Here is a 22,616-nt window from a genome sequence, read left to right on the forward strand (position 1 = left end):
TACAAAATTGGAATTAAACCAATGACTTAAATACAAAATGCGCATAAACTATAGGGTCTTATGTGCAGTTGATCCTATTCGGTTTAAGCTAAAATAATATGAAAAATAACATAAATGACACCTGAACATTTAAAACAAATAAGAAAATTTAAACAAATGTGATTGAAATACAAAAATTAAAATATAACATACCAAACTATAAATTTATTAAACATGCATATACATTTTAAACTAATGACTAAATTTAAATAAACGTAAAATTCAACATACAAATCATGAATTAAATTAGGGATTTACAAAATGGTGCTCAAGTTTGGGGGATTATAAATTAATTTACCAAAACAATTAATATGAAACCTAAATTTAACTAAACCTAAACTAAACTCACGCACACAAAATACCAAACACAGCCGCACAACCCCTTTATTCTCCAACAGCCTCTCTTGGCAGCTCTCTCAATCTCATCTCTCCCTCTCACGCACATACGGCGCCACTCTCAACATGATGGTCCTCTTATTCTTCGACGAAGACCCTAATACAATAGGGTAAACCATATCAAAAACTTCTACAAAAGCAAAACCCCATGGTTGGGCACTAGGAAAGCTCATGGAGATGGGTTCGGGCTCTTTGACTGAGTCAGGCGGTTCTGCCACCAACTCTTCCGCCGAGTCACTCAACGACTTCAACACCGGGAAAAAGATCTCCTTTTCCGCCGCCGCATCCGCCACTGCAATCATGGGGACATCGTCCAAGTCCGGTGAAGGGTCTTCAAGCTCATCCGGGTTGGGTAGGAAGGGCAGGGCTAGTGGAATGGTGCAAGGGGCTTAGCCTCCAAGGTGTCAAGTAGAAGGGTGTAAAGTGGATCTAAGCGATGCTAAGGCTTACTCTCTTCTGTCAAATCGAACATGGGGCTCCAGAAACCAGGCTTCAAGTTTCGGGGGTAAGTGGTGTGATAAGCGAATGGTCCTCTGTGGCTCAACGAACACCTCATGGTGTGATTGTGAACCCTTATTCAAATGCCTCTTGGGTTATTATATTGTATCATATCATTTAAAGCTCTGGGTTGCTAAAGTTATTCCAGCCACAGGTCTTTTGTTCACTGGATTGAATTTGTGAAACATTTTTATGATCCTTGGAATCGTGTCTTTGCAGAGAGATTGAATCTTAAAACAGCTAATGAGTACAACTATCTAGGCCAGAGTGAGTGCTTGGTGATTAATGGTGTTAATGATGCTCAGAAATTCCAAAAGCTTACGGTAAATTCAAAAGACTATATTTAATGTACCATCAATAGTGTAGCAATTTTTTTAACCGCTTAATTTGTCTCATTGGCCTTTAAGCAATATTTTCTGCATTTCTGCAGGAAGCCATGAACATTGTTCAAATTTGCAAAGAAGAGCAAGAGCAAGCATTTGCAATGCTTGCTGCAGTTTTATGGTTGGGAAATATATCATTTCAAGTAATTGACAAAGAAAATCATGTGGAGGCATCTGCCGATGAAGGTATGTGTGCTCTGAAGACCTCATCATCCATGATTTTCATCATCATCATTTGTCTTATGCCTGCTAAAATAACTTGTTTTGTTGAATCTGTTTTAAGTTAAATCTTTAGTTAGCATTTGTTTTTCATGTAAGTGCTTGTTGTTATTATGTTGTCTTTATAAGATGCTTATTTATGTGAGATCTTATTCCTTGTTGCAGCTTTAACCAGTGCTACCAGGTTGATGGGTTTTGCTCCATATGAACTAATGCAAGCTGTATCTACGCATAGAATCCGAGTTGGCAAGGATATTATTTGTAAAAAATTGACATTGCAACAGGTTTGTGCAGTTTTTGTTAACGCAACTATTCTTTCTCAATCCTCTCAAAAGTCACTTTCTATATTTGCTGTTATGCGTGCATTGACAGCATGATAATCATTAGTTAATTTGTAATATAGGCACAGTTGGCACAGTTGTTTGCTCTTGGTGGATGCATTGGTTTCGGTGGATGGCCGACCAGCATGGGTCTTCCTCGGTGGGTTCACGTGGGTGGCGCACTGTCTCGGGCTTCCTCCCGGTGGATTTGCACCATATGTTAATATAATAAACATGAGTAATAATAATAGTAATAATTATTATAAAAAAACTTCAAAGCTTATATTAATTATCCTAAATTTCTTGTAATTGTATTTTTATTTTTTTAGATTTTTTATATTTCATACATTCATATTATAATGTATTGGTGATGGTTGATTAAAGGGAAAATTATTTATATATTTTAAATGTTATATAAGATTTTTGTAGGTTCGAATTCGAGCTTGAATCGAGTTTGAGCTTGAATCGAGTTCGAGCTTGAATCGGGCTCGAGCTTGAATCGGGCTCGAGCTTGAATCGAGCTCGAGCTTGAATCGAGCTCAAATTCGAGTTTGAGTTCGAGCTTGAATCGAGCTCAAAATCGAGCTTCAATCGAGCTTCAATCGATCTCTTGAATTTTTTTTAGTTCGAGCCTTTTCGAGTTCGAGTCGAGTTTCAATATTATCTTTCGAGTTCGAGTCGAGCTTGAAAATTTTAGACTCGCGAGTTTTCGAGTCGAGTCGAGCCTACATTTAAAGTTTTCGAGTTCGAGTCGAGCTCGGCAATACTCGAGCTCGACTCGGCTCGTTTACACCCCTACTCGAGAACTACTGACTTCCAAGTTCTTAATTTTAAATATACATGGATATATATCTACTTAGAATTTTTAATTTTTAATTTTATCTTTTAATTTTTAATTTTATCTTTTTTTAATTAGTATATGGTGATTATAATATAGTACATGTTCGAAATTTTTTTAATAATTTGACAATAGATGTTTAATCATTTTCGTGATTGAATTCGAAACCTCTGAAGATAACAATTATTCTTTTAACCACTGAAATCAATTTATTAATACATTATATCTTATCTTTTAAATAGATTTGTAACTTCATTTCTGATTACAACTTACTTGGCTCAAAATTTTAAACTCAAATGTTCACTTTTTCTTTTTTGCTTTTACTTTATTCATCTGAAAAACCAAAGTCCATGACATGTAAAGTCATAGATTCTGTAGCTCCCGGAAACTTGAAACAAATAATATATACAAAAATGTGCTCTTTTTTTATATATATATATAGTAGTAGTCGTACTTATTTTCAACGCTTTGGTACAATGATTTCCAATGCAATGCTCAACGTTTCGACCACGCTGTCGTCTTCCCAAATGCTTTTGCTTCGCCTCCATAAACTCAAAACGACGCCGACATTACTTAAACAATTCTTTTAGGCTACACCATGTTCTTATTCTTGCACATTTTTTCACATCCCACCTCGCACGTTGTCTCCCCCAATAAATTTCTGGTATTAGTTGTAAAGTCAAACTTTGTTTTCGATCATTTTTATTATTAATCTAAGGATCTTATTAGTGATAGTATTTATTCTAAATATTTTTAATTATTTGATAATAAACACTCAAATACACTACAATCTATGGTGCTCGAACATGAGATCACTAGGAATAACAATCATTCCTTTAACCATTGAAACAGTTTGGTTCGTACCTAATTTCGATTATTTTACTATATCTAACAATTAGTTGATTTAAAGAAATAAGACGTTATATCTCTTAAACAAGGATAAATACTTAAATGATAATATTATATAAATGAACGTAGTTAAGAACTAAATTTGATAGGAATAAATTATTTAAATTTAAAATAATAAAAACTTTGGTTATTAAACCAAAATTTCTCGAGGGCACTTAACCCTCCTACTCTTCATGAACCTGTCCTTGGTTGTGTATAGGGTAATTGGGTTGAGAAGATCATCTCATAATAAACATTTACAGTACTTAATTTGAATTAATGGATTAATAGGTTGAATATTAGTAGTTATAAAAGTATAAGGATTAGATCTTAAAATTCTAGTATAGTAAGGGATAAAAACATGATTTGACCATTGAGTTTATAATCACATGGCCATAATCAAGTGACAACGTTGGACAAAAGTCAACAAATAATTAATCGAATTATTAGTATTCCCCCCCCCCATCTTATGCAGTCTTCTCTTTGCCTTTTTCTTTTATTCCTTTTTTTGGTCTAGAACCGTTGAGATACGGACATGTGGCGACGTTTAACGATGGAGATCAAGCCACCTAAAGGTGGCCGCATCATTGACCGATAAATCATCTCATCGTACGGCCTCCGGTAGAATCTCAAATACGGCAGGAACGATTCTCTAGACTTCTCCGCCTTCGTGCTGACGTGTCCGTCTCTCCGGAAAAACATCGCCGGCGATTGGAGGAACGACGGCCGTGGTGTCCGCGGGTGGTTGACCTTGACGGACTCGAAGCCTTTGCTGCGTTGCGGTAGAGGGGTAGACGGGAACAAGCTCTTCCTCATGCTGATGTTGCCGCTCGGCGTCCCGGCGGCCGATGATGCGAACGAGAGCGACCGCGCGTTGAGTGGCGAGATTAAGGCCGGGCCGAGAGGGGAGGGGCTGGCGGTGGGTCCGACTTTGGATGATGACGTGTCGGTCGTCAGGGTGAGATACCATGGTTTAAGAGAGTCGAAATGATGCGATACGGTGAAGGAGAAACGGGACGATGAGCACGAGCCGATCTCGGCCGTCGATTTGATCGACGATGGGTCAAATCGGAGCGATGACTCTCTCGGGTATGATGTGAAGCCATTGAATTCTAGTGATTCTTCGTAGTCTAGCGATGAAACCACCATCGTAGCCGTTGATAATTCCAAAAACGGACGAACACCCTGCAAAAGATAGAGAAAATGTCAAATATCAGTTTTGGTCCCTCTATAATGTTCACATTTAAAATTTACTCCTTACATTTTAATTTGACATTGTCCGAACTACTTTCATAATATCATCAATGGACATATCATAGGGAATGAATAAAAGACAACTAGTCACTGAACTATGATGAATTGATATTTTTAATCACTAAAGTTTCAAAAATTATAAAATAATCATTTATCAAACTATTGCAAAATGACATAATTAAAAATACTCTCATAATATCACCAATAGGCATATCATAGGAATGTATAAAAATATAAGGGTAAAATACACAAAAAATCACTAAATTACGATGAATTAATCTTTTTAGTCACTAAAGTTTCAAAAATTATAAAATAATCATTAAATTTTATCAAACTATTATAAAATTATCATTAATTTTTTTAAAATTTTATCATAATTTTATACAATATAATTTTATTTTTGTAATAATTCAATAAATTTCCATCAAAGATTTCGAAATATAAACCTTCCAAAGATAAGAAAACAATGAAGGGGGGTCGATGACAAAGGCCTTGTGAAGTCGTCCTGGGTAGTACTCGCCCACAATTCTCAATGCTGCCAGCAACAAGTTCATGAAAGCAGATGCTGATCTGAAAAAGCCTGCACCCAAACCAAAATTTAAATTCTCATAATCTCTGATTAAAAAAACCGCACTCCGGACATTATCTGAGGTTGTCTCAGGACCTGCCGGTGATATCCAACATGGGTTACTAGTTCCATGATACAACGATTAAATAAAGTTTAGAGCTTGAATTTGTAACGGAAAAAGTAATATCGAAACGAAGAGTTTAATATGATTATCGGATATTAGAAGATCTCCAGTGAAAACTTACTTGCATCGAAGAGTAGAACGAACATTTCGATGTTCTTGGACATGGTTGATATTGCAACCTCCAATGTAAAAACCAGAAGACGAGTAAACCTAGAAGACATCAAGAACAGTTAAGATCTTTGTTATTTTGGGTTAGTTAAACAAGACAAACTCACTGTTTAGGTGAGTGGAACTTTGGATAATCTTGTTTCATCCTCAATACCTGTGAGAAAAAAATAAATAAATCATTTTTCAATTTTATATGTATTAATTAATTAATAATAATAAATTTAAGAGAAAATTACCATGACAGGCCTGGACTCTTCATCATGACCAGCAATATAAGCAACTCCCTCAGCTATCTCAGTTGAGAACTCATCTGCTATCAAATTTTCTGTAATTTTTTTCCAAAAAAGCAAGTGTTATTTTAATTAATAAGATTAGAGATCTTAATCTTGTTTGTTAGCTGAATAAACAGACTCCAAGTGGCAGTAATCATATGGAAGTATCACTTTTTTAACTTTCAAAACTGAACCAAAAAAGCAAGATTCTTTGGTATATAAAAACAAAAAGAACCATTTCAATTCAGATTTCGGTTTCGGGTCGGATTTGAATTTATATATTTCGATTTTAAATATAATATGTGAAAACCAATGGTTACCAGTGCCAACATTCTCTCTCCAAGCAAGGCAAGCTCGTAAATGCTTAGCAGCCTTCTTCACATTATCACCTTTTGCTCTTAGAAATCTCTCGACGCAAGCATTACTGCAAAAATTCTCCTGTTCCATGAATCAAAAACACTTTCTTTTTAAATGAAACTAGGGGAAACCCATTGTCATAATCATTTTATTTTGACGGAAAACAGCTGAAAATCTGGGGGAAACGAAGGAAAAAATGTTTACATGTTTGGGTGTTAATGGTGACTGTTTCTTAACGAGTTGAAGAACGGATTGAACTCTTTGGTTCATTTTCTCTTCCGTCCACTGATCTTTCTTCCCCATTTTCCGAGAAAAACCGAAAGAGAAAACTGGAATTTTACTCAAAACTCAGATCTTTGAGTAACACAAAAACACCAAAATTCCAAGATTTTGCTTCACGCAACTATTAAAATAAACTTGCAGAGGAAAAGAGACTGAATATTAAAAGAATGGAAAAGTAGAGAAAGAGGGAAGGAGATGTTCAAAACTAGAAAACGTCGAATAGTGACGACGAGAGCATAGAATAGAGCGAAGGAGATGCTTATATATATATATATATAGCCGAAGTGACGGCTGATAACGCCGTTATAATATGAACTAAGAAACAATATGGTGTTTTTCAGATCAAATATTGGTTGTGGTCCCTCCACTATGCTAAAATTTGAAATTGGTTCTCTTACTTTTATGGTGTGCTTTTTTGGGGGGTACCGAAACAGGCATGTTTAAGATTTTAACGCTGATCTTTGGTGCCAACTTAGGGTTTCTCACTACTTACTTCAATTGATTGGTTGTTAGCATACTTCTTTTAGTATTATTTTCGTTAAAGTGTTGACTTGAATTCTTTTAAAAATATTCTTATGCATTTAATTGATACGTGCTTTTTAAAATAAAATTCAAGCAACACATCAATAAGAATAGTTAACAACAACAAGGATGGAGCCATGATTCTTTTTATAATTGGGGGATCAGGATAAAACGTAAATGATTGGTGCCGATGTCACAAATTTTATGCTAAAGGGTCTAAATCAAATAATTAATTTTTAAAAAGGGCCAAAATGTAATTTCACCATTTTTGTCACTCTTTATATTCACCTCTGAGTGATAACAATTTGGACGAACTAAAAAATATTATAGAACTAAATGACCGAATTGTCAAATAGACTAAATTCAAATTTTTAGCATATAGTAGAGGGACCATAGTGAGAATTTTCACTCTTTTCATAAAACAAAAGGTTAACAATAACAAGTGAGGTTCAACTTCGATGCAAAAAAAACAATTCCACATCCCCACATAAACCCCTCTATCATACAGCCCCAACACTAACCGTTATAAGTCTCATTGCTTCATTGCTTTACAACTTTTTCTTATTTCTTCTATAATTACCACCTCTGATTTATTAATTAATTAATTAAATAAAATATTATGAAAATTTATATTAAAATGATTCATCCAATCTAATTTTCTACGTTCAAAATATCATAATTTGAATTCTAGATACTACTTAAAGGATGTTCAAATGTCTCACCCCGTTAAACTAAATAACAATCGGTGATATTAGTTGACTAATCTAAATTGAGTACAAGAAACTCACACCAAAACATCTCATCTAATTCACAATGAGTACAATAGAAATTCATATTAGGAAGATCCATCAAATCCAATTATCTACACACACAAAATTAGTTAACCATATTCCCATATGAAATGGGGGTGAGGGAGAGGTAGGGTAGTAGGCTGCCCCCAAAGTCAGGTTGGGATCAGCTTCCGTGGAAGACATCCGACAGACATAATAATGAATTACCCACCGTGAGACTCGATCTCACGACCACAAGGTTAAGGTGGTGTTTGTTTTTGCAGAGGTAAAAGGTCTGCAGTCTGCGGACCACATCTGCAGCAGAAGAGGTGGACCAAAAGTATACAGTCTGCAAGAAGAAGACTGTTTGTTTTGTAACGTCTGCAAACTGCTAAAATGAACTGAAATATAAATAAACTAATTTTTTAAACTTAAAAGAGTTTTACAATACTGAGATTTAAATCATTTTAGTTTTACAATACTGAAATTTAAATAATCCATACAACTACAATAATAAATTATTTAAAATAAATCAATCCATATTTTAAAATAAATCAATACATACTAATAAATTATTTAAAATAAATCAATACATACTAATAAATTATTTAAAATAAATCAATCCATACAACTACAATAATAAATCAATCTATATTTTAAAATAAATCAATCCATACTAATAAATTATTTAAAATAAATCAAACTATACTAATAAATTATTTAAAATAAATCAATCCATATTTTAAAATAAATCAATCCATACTAATAAATTATTTAAAATAAATCAATCTATGCAACTACAATAATAAATCAATCCATATTTTAAAATAAATCAATCCATACTAATAAATTATTTAAAATAAATCAATCCATATTTTAAAATAAATCAATCCATACTAATAAATTATTTAAAATAAATCAATCTATACAACTACAATAATAAATCAATCCATATTTTAAAATAAATCAATCCATACTAATAAATTATTTAAAATAAATTATTTTAAAATAAATCAATCCATATTTTTTAATAATTTATTTTAAAATAAATTATTTTATAATAAATTATTTTAAAATAGATTATTTTAAAATAAATAAACTTATTAAATATTTAAAATTATTTTAATAAATAACTATATTTTATAATTGTTCTTGAAGAGGTTTGAAGATCTTTGAAGACATAAAACAATGTCTGCACCAATAAGAGCTCGCGCAGACGTTAGAATAGCTTATGTCTTCTAAAAAACAAACGGTCTGCGAAGCCTAATGTTTACGCGTGGTCTGCGCGGCACAGACATAAGAGGTTTGAAGAGGTTGCACAGTGAAAACAAACTAAGCCTAAGAGCCTTGCGCTCTACCAATTATCTATGTTCATAATATTAAAATTTGAATCTCAAATCTTACTTAAAAATAATATTATCATCTCATCCCGTTAAACAAACTAAATATGATTTCATTGTTTTACTCTTTAATCATGTTTTGCTTACTTTTCTTAAAGAACAAAAGAATATAGCAGACGTAGCATTTAATTTCAGCACATACACTCCCAAAATAGCTTCATTTTCAGGTCTCCTCCGGTGTCCATAACTCTTTGTACGAACCTTCACTTATGGGAACTTGACCCTTTTGTGAGAAAAGGCTGCCATGTTTAACTGTAACACCCTTTGCAATTGCATGACGACAAAAGGTGGACCTTCGGTTGTTGTTAGTACCATATACATGCCAATATTGTCCACATCCCAACACTACAAGAATTATTAGGGTTTGTAAGGCTTTTACCATGGTTTGGTAGAAGTGGATTATAAGCAAAACAATGGTCATTTGCAAGTTGATCAATTCTAATCCGAACCCAAAAATTTGTTTAACTAATTTTAAATCAGTTTTGATGATTAAAAATTTATGCACATTAAGGTACAAATGGTTTAGAAGTGTGTAATTACTAATTAAGCTACTTAGAGACTTGGGATATGAAGATAGACGATGAGAGTCAAGGAAAGATCCATAATTGAACTATGAGGGTGTAAATAGTTTGACTTTGAAACAAATAAGGTCTTAAAATTGAATAAATCTGAAAATTTGAAGGACCTTAGAGAATAATTAAACCATAAAAGTTTATAGCAAATACATTATTTCATTTTAAAACTAAAAGAGTTCTAAAAAACAATTAAACCAACAAATTTTGAAATGAGGAAGGACTTAATTAATTATAATAATTTTAAAAATACTAATGATTTGAAAATAATTAAACCATCAAAATTTTACAGTGGAGGAAATTGCCCCTCCAGCCTACAACATAGGTTTGTCCCAGTGAGGGTTTAGGGTTATGGGACATAGTCAGGGATGGATCCAAAGGGGAAAAACAAAACCTTAGTCCTTTTTAATTCATATGGTAAAATCAAGGGGGAAGTTAGACAACATTTAGGCTTGATTTTAAAAACGGAAGTTTTAAGATTATATTTAGAGATGACAATGAGTCAGATTAAGTCTAATTTTTGGTTGATCTGAGTATTCTATTCTTCGCCCTACCTGATTCAAAACTTGACCTAAATTTCATGGTAAAAACACATGTCCGAATTAATTTGAATATAAACATTTGATTTTTATTCGATAAAATAAAGATCTAATTAAAAAATATGAAGGAATGTATATTATACTATTTAGGGTAAACTACACATTTAGTACCCTCAACCATCACTTTTATTCAATTTTGATCATCCAACTATTTTTTATTTCAAAATCATACCTAACGTTACATTTTAACTTTATTTTGGTCATCTACATTAAAAAGTTAATAGTGATGTTGATGTGTCACCATAAGATAATGTCACATCATCAATAATTTTTTTTATAAAAAATGTCATGTTGGTATTTCTGTTAATTTTTAATGATGGATGATCAAAATGAAATCAAAACTTAACAATATATATGATTTAAAAAAAATAATAATTAAGTTATTAAAACAGAATAAAAATAATAATTGACACATTAAACATGTTGTTCACCCTAATATTTATATATATATATATATATATATTCAGATCAAACATTTTTTTATCTTTAACCCGATCCCTCACAAATTATTACCATCGCTGTCACAGGGTCATTATAACCTATGAAGACCAAAGAGATGAAGGGAGACCCGTGAGGGGATGTTTGGGGATACAATGCTATGATGACACTGATGAAGGTAACGAGAAACATGTATTTTTGGTGTGTACTTTGTTTGGAGTTTAGTTACTTCACTCTCTTCCCTTGTTTTTTAACTGTTCACTCCCCCTTGTTTCTTGCAACATTGTCAATATAGTACTTGTACATGTCTTTTCCTTTTATTCAATTATGCCATGAAAGTTGCAAAAATACATTGAGGATGTTGTTTTGTTTTCTATATCCAAGTTTCCTTTCATCTACATAGGAATAACAGCATATTGAGTTGGGTGGGTTTTCTTCATCAATTTAACTCGAGAATCATATACCTTTTACTCGAATTTGATCTGATCTAAAATTTGACCATAATTTTAAGATAAAAATTTATATTGATTCTAAACAAAAATAATAATTTTATTAAATAAAATAGAGATCTAATTAAAAAAATAGAAAGAGATATATTGTATAAATTATCCTTAAATATATAGAAGAAAAATATATTATTATTCCAAGTCAAATCAAAGGATTTTCACTCTAAACCTAATTTTAAACTAATATCAATTTTTATAAAATCTGACCCGACTCAATATAATATTATTATTTAATTAAAATCTTTAATAATAAAAAATATAGTGTTTTTAAAATGTGTTTGTGTATCATTTTAACTATGAAATTTGTGTAAAATAATGTCAAGGTAAAAAAGCATATTATATTTAATACGTACGTATATACTAACCAACCACCCATGCAGGCACCATCCATATCCTATCAAATGTAATTTTTTTAATAAGCAATTAATACTTGAGTGCAAGAAAATTTAATATTCTAACATACAAACACATAGTCCCACAAGTTGAAATATTGATTTTTTAATCCCTAAATAATAATAAAAACTTATTTTAAACTTTTTATTCAGTTTATTAATAAGATTTTAAAAAAATTGAATTTGATTCAAATAAAAATGAACACATAATTTTATCTCAAAAAGTGTGCACTTATAAAATGTTATATTATAAATTTAAGAGTGTGAAGCGTTAAAATTTTAGAGTTATAAAATTAGAAAAAAAAATTGAACTACATAAAATTTTAAAATCTTCAAAAAGATATAATCGTCTCTTTATACTCCTCAACCAGGGATCACTTTAAAAAATTTAAATTATTATATTTTAAAATATTATTTTTATACATTTTATTAATAATTTATTTTCGTCATCAAAGTATTTTAAATTTATCTTTTTTAATATTTTATAAATCTATTCATCTAATATTAAATCGACTCGATCGATCCACGAACTCAAACATGTGAGCAAGTACAATCAAGCTGAGAGCATGTAACAAATGATATCCCATGCATTAATGGAAGATTGGGTTATAATGGAAGTAGCCTTGTTATGTTGATATGACAATAGGGGTTCTGCAACAATCTGAACTCAATTGAATGATGGCCTGACATTTCCAGTTTTATCCCCTAACATTTTGCATTTTCAAACTCAATAATGCTCCCCACACACGCACATCTTTTTTAAAAGGTAAATAAAAACAGTATAAAAAGGTAATTTTGGAGTATAATAAATATGAGAATTAAGTTTTAAAAACGATAATTCCCACATTTTTATGTAGATTAGCAGAGGGTATTTTGTAAAATTATTGTATATAATGATATATATATATTTTTATAATCAATGAGGGTTAAAGTTGAAATTCTAGAAGTGTTAATTTCACTTCATCAACGAAACAATGGAACTATCGACAACATCATAATATTTTTTTCATGGTAACTTAATAAATAAAATTGGCAGTTATTTTATATATGAATTAAAGTAACTTTTACTCCCTAAATTTGCTAATTTTTCTAATTCAGTCCTTGATTTTTTTTCGGTTTTACATTAGTCTCTGAATATGATAACTTTTTCTTTTTCATTTTTACTCGTTATGGTTACTTGGCACTATGAGATTGTGCTACGCAGCACCATATCAAAGTGACATGTAATTAAAAATAATAATAAAAATGTTTAAATATAGAGACTATCGTGAACTGAATTTTGATTTAGGGACCAAATTGAAAAGTATTGTAAAATTTTAAGATTTAGAAATCTCATACATTTTTTATTTAAATTAAAGTTTAAGTAAGCTTTATTATTTTAATTAAATAATCAAATAGCAATAGAGAAGAGTATGCATCTAGTTAAGCATTAGGTTTCATGTATCCCTATTCAAACATGGAGTAGATTCTCCTCTCTATCCAAACCACTGTATTTCTCTAATTTTTCTTTTCTTTTTTCTCTCCTCTGAACTTTCTCTCCTCTGACTATCTCTATCCAAATTCTTTAATGTTAGCGTCATTCAAGATTAAAATGATAAAAAAAGAAAGAATAACAGTAAAAAATAAAAAAAAATGGTATGAATTTTATTTTAAGAATTAACGTGTTCATGCTCATATAAATATGTGTCGTCGACACATACCCCAAATCCTAAATTTTAAAATTAAATTTTAAACCTTAAATAAAATCATAAATTCTAAAATAAACTAAAAGTTTTACCGCTTTAATCTCATAATTTATCTTATTTATATTATTTTGAATTCTTGTATTTTCAAACATATTTTAGATTATTAAATCTAAATATATACATAATATGATGGCTAGCAACCATTATCTCCCATATGCCCCAAGTGTTGTAAACTTGGTTTCACCTAACATTTTCCTTTTGGGTTTATTTATTTAATTATTTCAAATTTTGAACACATGCCCGTTATGCTCTTTACACCCTCACAATAGTTTCATTATCTTCTCCTAATAATGATAATTTTTTTACCATAATATCTTGATTATTTTTTAAATAAATAAATTCAAACTGATCCTCATGTTTTCCTATTTCTTTGAATAATTATCAATAAACAAATTAATTAAGGTGATATTTAAAAAGTATATTTACTTGTTCTTAATGACGTTTGTGTTGGACAAAACTAGATTGGTGGGTGTTTTGTCTATTTTGAAAATAGGTTGACGTAGGGATGAAATATATATATATATTTGATGAGTTTCGATTCAATTTTGTTTAATAGAATCGAGTTATTTATTTTAATAAAATTTGAGCTTTTAATTAGTTTTTTTAAAGATTAGTCCGTTTGAGTTTTAAGGGAAATATCAGGTAATTACAAGATTGTATTTTTATGTATCTAAAAATAGCATACGATGCACTAGATTATGACACTAAAATAAATTGGCATAATGTTAAAATTAATCTCCCAACATTTATTAAATAGTCATTTTGACCCATATATATTTTTAGAGTATTTGGCTAATAATATTTTAATTTAGGGCAAAAAGGTCCCTCTATGGATAAAAACTGTTAGTTAAAAAACGATTAACGTTTCAAAATAGGGATATTTTTACTCTAAAATGAAATATTGGGGGGGGGTTTAAAGTCCTCCATAAAAAAAAGAGAATAAGAGCCAAAATGATTATTCAGTCAAACGTTAGGAGCTTTTTTGTCTTAAAATAAAATATATGAGGCAAAATACTATTTTGATAAATGTTTGGGGATTAATTTTGACATTATGCGAAATAAATTTTATGTTATTGAATTGAATGGATTATTTTTTTAAAAAAAATTTAGTTTGTTCCTTTAAAAATTTTAAGAATTCTCATTAACGTCCAAAAGTTTTATTACTTTTTAGTAGGCTCCTCATTTTTTTTAATTCTCATTATTCCTTAAAATAATGTTTGGAAATTGTAATAAAACCTTTAAATTTTTAATTAAAGTCCGTAAATTATTTTGTCAACACCCATCACTACATACTTTCAACATTAAACGAAATTTGCTCCCATTGTTTTTCAAATTCATTCATCTAAGTCATCACATTTGTTGACCAAATTCATACTTTATCAGTTTGCATACGTTGGGAAGAAGAAAAGGCAATAGTGAATATGAGGTGTCAACAATCAAAGTAACCAAGGACAGACATTTTGATTTTACTTTTAGGAACCGTTGAAAAAGAGAGGCAAATGTGGAATAAGCACAGAGCACTTAACAACAATCTTGTTGACCATTAGGAATATGTATGGTTCGGGTTTTAATCTAGCATATTATCTCCCATTTAAGTGCATGTTTGAAGTTAAATTTCTTAACTGATCCTACATAGTTCTTGCCCTTTTTCTTTTATTGTGTTCCACATACGAATATGAAAACATAATGAGTCGATCTTTCAAATTTATGAAAAAACATTAAATTTTTTATTATTCTTGTGTCGGACATAGCATATCCATATCAGACGGATGGTTAAGTTCAAGTACCCTTGATCTCATTAACCTTTAGATATATTGTTGAAAGTATTAAAATGGTTTTCAAGTTTGATAACCAACTTTGAAAAAATGGTTTTCAAAGTTTGGTAAATGTTTCTTTGAAAATGTTTTTCAAAGTTTGGTAAATGTTTCTTTGAAAAATAGTTTTTCAAAGTTTGGTAGATGTTTGTTGAAAAATGATAATGAGATAATCACAATTAATCCCTAGGTTTTAGGGTATTTACAAGATTAAGTCCTTAAGTTTCAACTATAAATACCCTAGCTCATTTAGCTTCAAAACCATCCCAAAAATCATTTCTTTCTCCCAATACTAGAGAGTTTTCTTGTGAGTAGTGAGTGTTTTGTAAACACCTGTAAATTTTCTCTCATAGTAAAAGATCTGCAGCAGTCCGGATACGTAAGCACAATTGGCTGAACTCCGTTATCAATTTCGGGTATTATTTTTCCGCTTTTATTTTGCATTCACACTAATCTGGTTATAGGGAAATTACTTGTACTTGGTTTATTTCCCAACAACTGGTAATCATAGCTTTTGGGTTGTGAATTTTGTCAATTTTTTACGAGGTTACTATTCGGGTTACTATTCACGTGAATAGTGAATTTTGTGAATAGTGAAATTCGGTCGGCGATACGAGTTTGTCGACGGAGGTGTTCTAATACACGGCGGTTCGCAAAAATTGTCAGAAACGATCCAAACGAAGCCAGATTCGAGTGGGATAGATGGCTGCAGACGAAGAGAACGTGAAAATTGAAAAGTTCGATGGTGCGGACTTTGGATTTTGGAAGATGCAAATTGAAGATTTTCTGTACCAGAAAAATCTATATCAACCCCTCTCAGGAAAACAACCAGAGGGCATGAAGAATGAAGACCGGGCTCTTCTTGACAGACAAGCCCTCAGAGTTATCCGACTGATGTTATCCCGCAATGTTGCTTTCAACATAGCAAAGGAAAAGACCACGGCGGGTTTTATGAAGGTTCTCTCCAGTATGTATGAGAAGCCATCGACCTCAAACAAAGTTCATTTGATGAGGCGATTATTCAATTTGCGGATGACGGAATGGGCATCGGTGGCACAACACCTAAATGAACTCAACACAATCACAACCCAGTTGAGTTCAGTGGAAATTGAATTTGATGATGAAGTTCGAGCTTTAATTCTCTTATCATCTTTACCAGACAGTTGGAATGCTACTGTTACAGCAGTCAGCAGTTCGTCGGGAAACAGCAAATTAAAATTCGACGATGTTCGGGATCTGGTACTGAGCGAAGAAATTCGACGGAGAGAATCGGGTGAAGCATCAACCTCCTCAGCCTTGCACACGGAGTCCAGAGGGAGAACTTCAGAAAGAAATTCAAATCGTGGCAGATCGAAATCCAGAAGGGGAAAATCAAGAACATGAAATAAAGATTTTACCTGTTATAATTGCGGCAAGAAGGGCCACTTCAAAAGAGATTGTCGAGCACCGAAGAAAAATACCGGCGCACAGGAATCTGCCAACATGACGGAGGAGACAGGTGATGCCATGATTTTAAGCGTCAACAGTCCGATTGAATCATGGATTTTGGATTCAGGGGCATCTTTCCACTCCACGCCATGCCAAGAAATCATGGAGAACTATGTCAGTGGTGATTTTGGGAAGGTTCATCTTGTTGATGATGAAACCTTGAAGATCGTCGGAAAAGGAGACATCCGACTAAAGCTACCAAACCAGACCACCTGGAAGCTGACACGAGTGAGACATATTCCTGGTCTCAAAAGAAATTTGATTTCTGTAGGACAGCTTGATGGAGAAGGATACAGTACAACCTTTTCAGGTTGTGAATGGAAGATTACCAAATGAGCACTCGTCATTGCTCATGGTAAGAAGACTGGTACTCTCTATGTAACCTTAAATTTAGAGAATATCATTGCAGTAGCAGATGCTGATGGAAAATCAAACCTATGGCACCAAAGGCTTGGTCATATGAGCGAGAAAGGGATGAAGACACTTTTGTCAAAGGGGAAGCTGCCGGATCTAAAGAATGTAGATGTTGGACTATGCGAGGATTGCATCTTTGGCAAACAAAAGAAAGTCAGCTTTGCAAAGATTGGTAAGACACCCAAGGCTGAAAAGTTAGAGTTAGTTCATACTGATGTATGGGGACCATCTCTAGTTCCATCTCTTGCAGGCTCATTATATTATGTCACCTTCATCGATGATTCTACAAGGAAGGTGTGTGTGTTTATTTTCTGAAGAAAAAATCAGAAGTCTTTGATACCTTCAGAAAATGGAAGGCCATGGTGGAAAATGAGAATGGTATGAAAGTCAAGCGGTTGAGGTCTGACAATGGAGGAGAGTACAGAAATAGGAGATTCAGAGATTTTTGCGCAAACAATGGGATTAAGATGGAGACAACAGTTCCCATGACAACGCAGCAGAATGGCGTAGCAGAGCGCATGAACAGAACTCTGAATGAACGTGCCAGAAGCATGAGGATACATGCCGGATTGCCGAAATTTCTATGGGCTGAAGCTATTAACACTGCAGCTTACCTGATCAACCGTGGGCCCTCAGTTCCTTTGGATTGCAGAATACCAGAGGAAGTTTGGAGCAAGAAATAAATAAATCTTTCACACTTAAGAGTGTTTGGTTGTATTTCTTATGTACACATAGACTCTGCTGAAAGAAGTAAACTTGATGCTAAGTCCAACAAATGTGCCTTTGTTGGTTACGGCGGTGATGAGTTCGGTTACCGGTTTTGGGACTATGAAAATCGGAAGATCATTAGAAGCAGAGATGTCATTTTCAATGAGAATGTGATGTACAAAGACAGGTCAACTGTAGAATCAAGCAGCTCCAATACCAAAGCTGAAACAAAGGAATTTGCTGAGTTTGAGGAGATTTCTGGAAATGATGTTCAGATAAGTCCTGAAGCAGTTCAAGAAGAACCAGGCACACCGGAACTAAGACGCTCCTTCAGAATTCCTAAACCAACCCAACGGTATTCTCCTTCTTTGCACTACTTGTTGTTGACTGACAATGGTGAACCAGAGTGCTATGATGAAGCAATGCAAGTGGAGGATTCAGTCAAGTGGGAGTCTTCCATGAAAGATGAGATGGACTCGCTTTTGTCAAATCAGACGTGGGAATTAGCTGAATTACCACCAGGTAAGAAAGCGCTTCACAACAAGTGGATTTACAAGATCAAAGAAGAGCACGATGGGAGCAAACGCTACAAAGCGAGATTGGTTGTCAAAGGTTTTCAGCAAAAAGAAGGTATTGGCTACAATGAAATTTTCTCTTCAGTCGTGAAACTGTCTACAATTAGATTGGTGTTGAAAATTGTAGCTGCAGAGAATTTACATCTTGAGCAGTTAGATGTAAAGACAGCTTTCCTTCATGGTGATTTGGAGGAAGAAATCTATATGAGGCAGCCATAAGGCTTCATAGAGGCAGACAAGAAAAACATGGTATGCAGGTTGAAGAAGAGTTTGTATGGTTTAAAACAAGCTCCTAGACAGTGGTACAAGAAGTTTGATAGTTTCATGAGTAGCAGTGGTTTTACCAGATGCCAAGCAGATCATTGTTGCTACATCAAGAGGTTCGATAATAGCTTCATTATTTTATTGTTGTACGTTGATGACATGCTCGTTGCAGGCTCAGACATGCAAGAGATTATAAACTTGAAGCAAAAATTGTCAAAGCAGTTTGCTATGAAGGATTTGGGCGTTGCAAAGCAGATTCTTGGGATGAGGATCAAGAGAGACACAAAGTCAGGGACTTTGATATTATCACAGGCTGAGTACATCAACAAAGTACTCTCCAGGTTCAACATGCAAGATGATAAACCAGTAAGTACACCTTTAGGTGTTCATTTCAAACTCTCCAAAGAACAGTCACCAAAGACGGAGGAAGAACGTGCACACATGGTGAAGGTGTCGTACGCCTCAGCAATTGGAAGTCTGATGTATGCCATGGTTTGTACCAGAACAGATATTGCTCAAGCAGTGGGAGCTGTTAGCAGGTACATGAATAATCCGGGCAAGGTACACTGGGAAGCAGTCAAATGGACCTCAGATATCTGCGGAGTACCACAAACAAAGCACTTTGTTTCAAAGGTGAAGATACGATACTGACAGGCTATGTAGATGCTGACTTAGCCGGAAATGTTGACATCAGAAGGAGCACTACAGGGTATGTCTATACTCTAGGAGGAACCACAGTGAGTTGGGTTTCTTAACTACAGAAGATAGTTGCTCTCTCCACAACTGAAGCAGAATATGTCGTTGTTACGGAAGCTAGCAAGGAGATGGTTTGGCTCCAAAGTTTCTTGGAAGAGTTAGGCAAGAAACAAGAAAACAATGTCTTGTATTGCGACAGTCAAAGTGCTATACATCTAGCAAAGAATCCGTCTTTTCATTCCAGGACAAAGCACATACAATTGCGATATCATTTTATCCGGTTTCTTCTGGAAGATGAGATTTTGAAACTTGAAAAGATCAGTGGAGCTCAAAATCCGGCAGATATGTTGACAAAGACGGTGACTACAGACAAACTGAAGTTGTGTTCAACTTCAGTTGGCATGCTAGAGTAACAAGACTAGAAAAGCTGTTGCATTGATCGAGGTGTAAAGACAGATTAAAATCAGTCTTCAAGTGGGATATTGTTGAAAGTATTAAAATGGTTTTCAAGTTTGGTAACCAACTTTGAAAAAATGGTTTTCAAAGTTTGGTAAATGTTTCTTTGAAAATGTTTTTCAAAGTTTGGTAAATGTTTCTTTGAAAAATAGTTTTTCAAAGTTTGGTAGATGTTTGTTGAAAAATGATAATGGGATAATCACAATCAATCCCTAGGTTTTAGGGTATTTACAAGATTAAGTCCTTAAGTTTCAACTATAAATACCCTAGGTCATTTAGCTTCAAAACCATCCCAAAAATCATTTCTTTCTCCCAATACTAGAGAGTTTTCTTGTGAGTAGTGAGTGTTTTGTAAACACCTGTAAATTTTCTCTTTTAGTAAAAGATCTGCAGCAGTCCGAAGACGTAAACACAATTGGCTGAACTCCGTTATCAATTTCGGGTATTATTTTTCCGCTTTTATTTTGCATTCTCACTAATCTGGTTATAGGGAAATTACTTGTACTTGGTTTATTTCCCAACATATATCTGATTAATTAGTATATGGTTTACTATGAAATTTATAAAATTGTTGAATAAGACAAACAAATCAAAAAATCATAATAGAATTATAAATTTATATAAATACAAATGTTTTAACATCTAAAGAGAAATTAGGCTCTCTATATATGAAAACCCATAAAACTCCCGTTTCTCGGCATGAAGCGGTGAATTTTGTGCAAATTTCACCTCCCTTAGAGTCCTGTACCGATGATCACATATACACAAACACCTGTAACCTATGATCAAAGTTTCTTCGCTCCTCGGAAAATCGAGCACGGAGGGTATGCATGGACAAGTGAATGTCGAAACGGTCCTTTTCCATGAATAGTCATTGCCATAGATTTCCATGACCCAAAATTCATACAATGTTGGTCGATATCTCCCAATACAAAGATTTCCTCCCATTGAATACAACTGAACCCATCAATAATCAGCTTGGAAAAATGGTGTGGAAATCCTTCAGAATTCTTGCTTTGATAGGTCGAAAGCAATGATGCTCAGAGCTGGTTCCGACCCGTACAAAGTAAGCCAATGGATAACTCCATTAATGTCTACACTATCATATATGATTATTGCATCACGAGGGAAATGTTCCCCAATGCGAGTCCATGCACAGTATTTTAAAGAGTAAACTTCTACTATGGTATTATCAATTATCACTACTATCTTATAATCTTCGTGCAAGGCATCGTATCCAAACCCACCTAATAATGGTAATTGTCTGGGTTTAATTTGGGGACAATGATCCGAAACAATTGTCTTGGTTTGTCTGGTTGATGGATTAACCAACGCTAGGGATTTTGGAGAAACAAAAACACACAACAAGCCGTTGCATGAACACCATACCTTCATACTCCCAACCAATATTTTTAAAACCTGACCGGACCTTAAACTAGTGAAGGTATTAGTTTATTGAGTTTATATAAAATAATATATTTTTTAAAATTTTTACATAATATTCAAAGTAATATTAATATATATATATATAACACTCCTTTTAAGTTCACAATATTAAAATATATAAATATATCAAATCATAACATATATAAGTTAAATATCATAATATCAAATGAAACAAAATTGATCAGGAAAAGTCGGCTCTTTTGAGATCACATAAACTCAAAAACATTGTTCTTGCATGAGTTCTGCTTTCATTTCCTCAAGATTGGGTTCTGATCCAACCTGGTTATGTTTTGGCTTCTTCTCAACCAAGGAAACAAGATCACCCTCCGAGTATAGGCCAGATTTTTTGGTAACAACCCACTCATGCACTGCCAAGTTGGAAAAGACCGGATATCATAGCATTGAACTTGGTCACTGACATGGTATTCTCGAAAAGAAGGTAAGGAACAATGAACGGGAAAGACTTCAGGGCTGGAAGGATGTTGAGGAATGACATTGTAGCAGGGATGTAACAGACAACCCATGCTGGAAACTCAGCCTCTGGAACGAACATGGTTTTCGGGAGATCTATGTGGAATAGAGTGAACGAATAAAATGGTAGCACCAGTTTTCGAAGCAGAAAGAACTTAAAAGATCAAGTTGAATTTCTACCAAAGAATGAATATCAAAACGTACTATATTAAAAATCAAATCCAGCATAATCAAGGTGCAAATCACACTAGAATCAAGATCGGCTGCTATTCATCAAATTCCATAGATATAAAACCGAGCCATAAAAATCCACATCATCAAAGCACAAACTACAAATTTGAAACCCTAAGATTTAGAAACCCGAAAAACAAAAAACTAATCGGTCAATGGATGCAAATTTACATTCCACACATTTCAAGTGAGAAAGCTTGAAAAAGGAGATCATCAATCAACCTATATGAGCACACAACGAGTGAAGATCCGCAAGGATTTATAATAAACTACAAACTCAAAGATTTACATTCAATTAAAAGATGAATTAAAAATAAAAAAAAATGGGAAGCTTAAACATTACCATCTTACGAGAATAAGGAACGACGGTGAGAGAGTATGATGCCAGAGACGGAACGGCGATGAAGGAAACCAAAGTGGAAAAGAGGCAAACGTTCGTGAAATAAAAAGTGAAAAACTGAAAATGGCTTAACCCAGCCAAAATCAGAAAATATCAAAATAAA

The 22,616-nt window shown here is 33.2% G+C and overlaps 2 protein-coding genes and 1 long non-coding RNA gene across 3 annotated transcripts; 1 reads left to right on the top strand and 2 right to left on the bottom strand.

Annotated features, from left to right (window-relative positions):
• Nucleotides 1–419: 419 nt before the first annotated feature.
• On the top strand, nucleotides 420–2,088 carry LOC120128428 (myosin-4-like). Its single transcript, XM_039146105.1, has 5 exons — nucleotides 420–940; nucleotides 1,153–1,256; nucleotides 1,364–1,502; nucleotides 1,701–1,819; nucleotides 1,939–2,088. Exons 3-5 carry the CDS (start codon nucleotides 1,370–1,372, stop codon nucleotides 2,077–2,079), a joined length of 393 nt encoding a protein of 130 aa, XP_039002036.1. The 5' UTR covers nucleotides 420–940; nucleotides 1,153–1,256; nucleotides 1,364–1,369; the 3' UTR covers nucleotides 2,080–2,088.
• Nucleotides 2,089–4,057: 1,969 nt separating this feature from the next.
• On the bottom strand, nucleotides 4,058–6,809 carry LOC120128407 (SEC14 cytosolic factor-like). The gene is made up of 7 exons (XM_039146082.1): nucleotides 6,529–6,809; nucleotides 6,288–6,405; nucleotides 5,932–6,020; nucleotides 5,803–5,849; nucleotides 5,649–5,737; nucleotides 5,282–5,415; nucleotides 4,058–4,766 (listed from the first exon to the last, which is right to left on the bottom strand). Exons 1-7 carry the CDS (start codon nucleotides 6,625–6,627, stop codon nucleotides 4,095–4,097), a joined length of 1,248 nt encoding a protein of 415 aa, XP_039002013.1. The 5' UTR covers nucleotides 6,628–6,809; the 3' UTR covers nucleotides 4,058–4,094.
• On the bottom strand, nucleotides 4,062–21,936 carry LOC120128408. The gene is made up of 3 exons (XR_005516629.1): nucleotides 21,636–21,936; nucleotides 21,142–21,143; nucleotides 4,062–4,074 (listed from the first exon to the last, which is right to left on the bottom strand). It is a non-coding gene; the product is annotated as an uncharacterized LOC120128408 (long non-coding RNA).
• Between the last annotated feature and the right edge of the window lie 680 nt (nucleotides 21,937–22,616).

Source organism: Hibiscus syriacus, unplaced genomic scaffold, assembly GCF_006381635.1.
Source record: "Hibiscus syriacus cultivar Baekdansim isolate YM2019G1 unplaced genomic scaffold, ASM638163v2 tig00110480_pilon, whole genome shotgun sequence".
Taxonomy (NCBI): domain Eukaryota; kingdom Viridiplantae; phylum Streptophyta; class Magnoliopsida; order Malvales; family Malvaceae; genus Hibiscus; species Hibiscus syriacus.

Excerpts from the sequence above, each read along its gene's own strand:
- LOC120128428 (XM_039146105.1), top strand. The coding sequence starts at position 1,370 with ATGAACATTGTTCAAATTTGCAAAGAAGAGCAAGAGCAAGCATTTGCA. Across the intron at positions 1,503-1,700 it reads GGAGGCATCTGCCGATGAAG|CTTTAACCAGTGCTACCAGG; the intron begins GTATGTGTGCTC and ends TCCTTGTTGCAG. Across the intron at positions 1,820-1,938 it reads AAAAATTGACATTGCAACAG|GCACAGTTGGCACAGTTGTT; the intron begins GTTTGTGCAGTT and ends TTTGTAATATAG.
- LOC120128407 (XM_039146082.1), bottom strand. The coding sequence starts at position 6,627 with ATGGGGAAGAAAGATCAGTGGACGGAAGAGAAAATGAACCAAAGAGTT. Across the intron at positions 6,406-6,528 it reads CACCATTAACACCCAAACAT|GAGAATTTTTGCAGTAATGC; the intron begins GTAAACATTTTT and ends TTCATGGAACAG. Across the intron at positions 5,738-5,802 it reads AAGTTCCACTCACCTAAACA|GTTTACTCGTCTTCTGGTTT; the intron begins GTGAGTTTGTCT and ends GATGTCTTCTAG.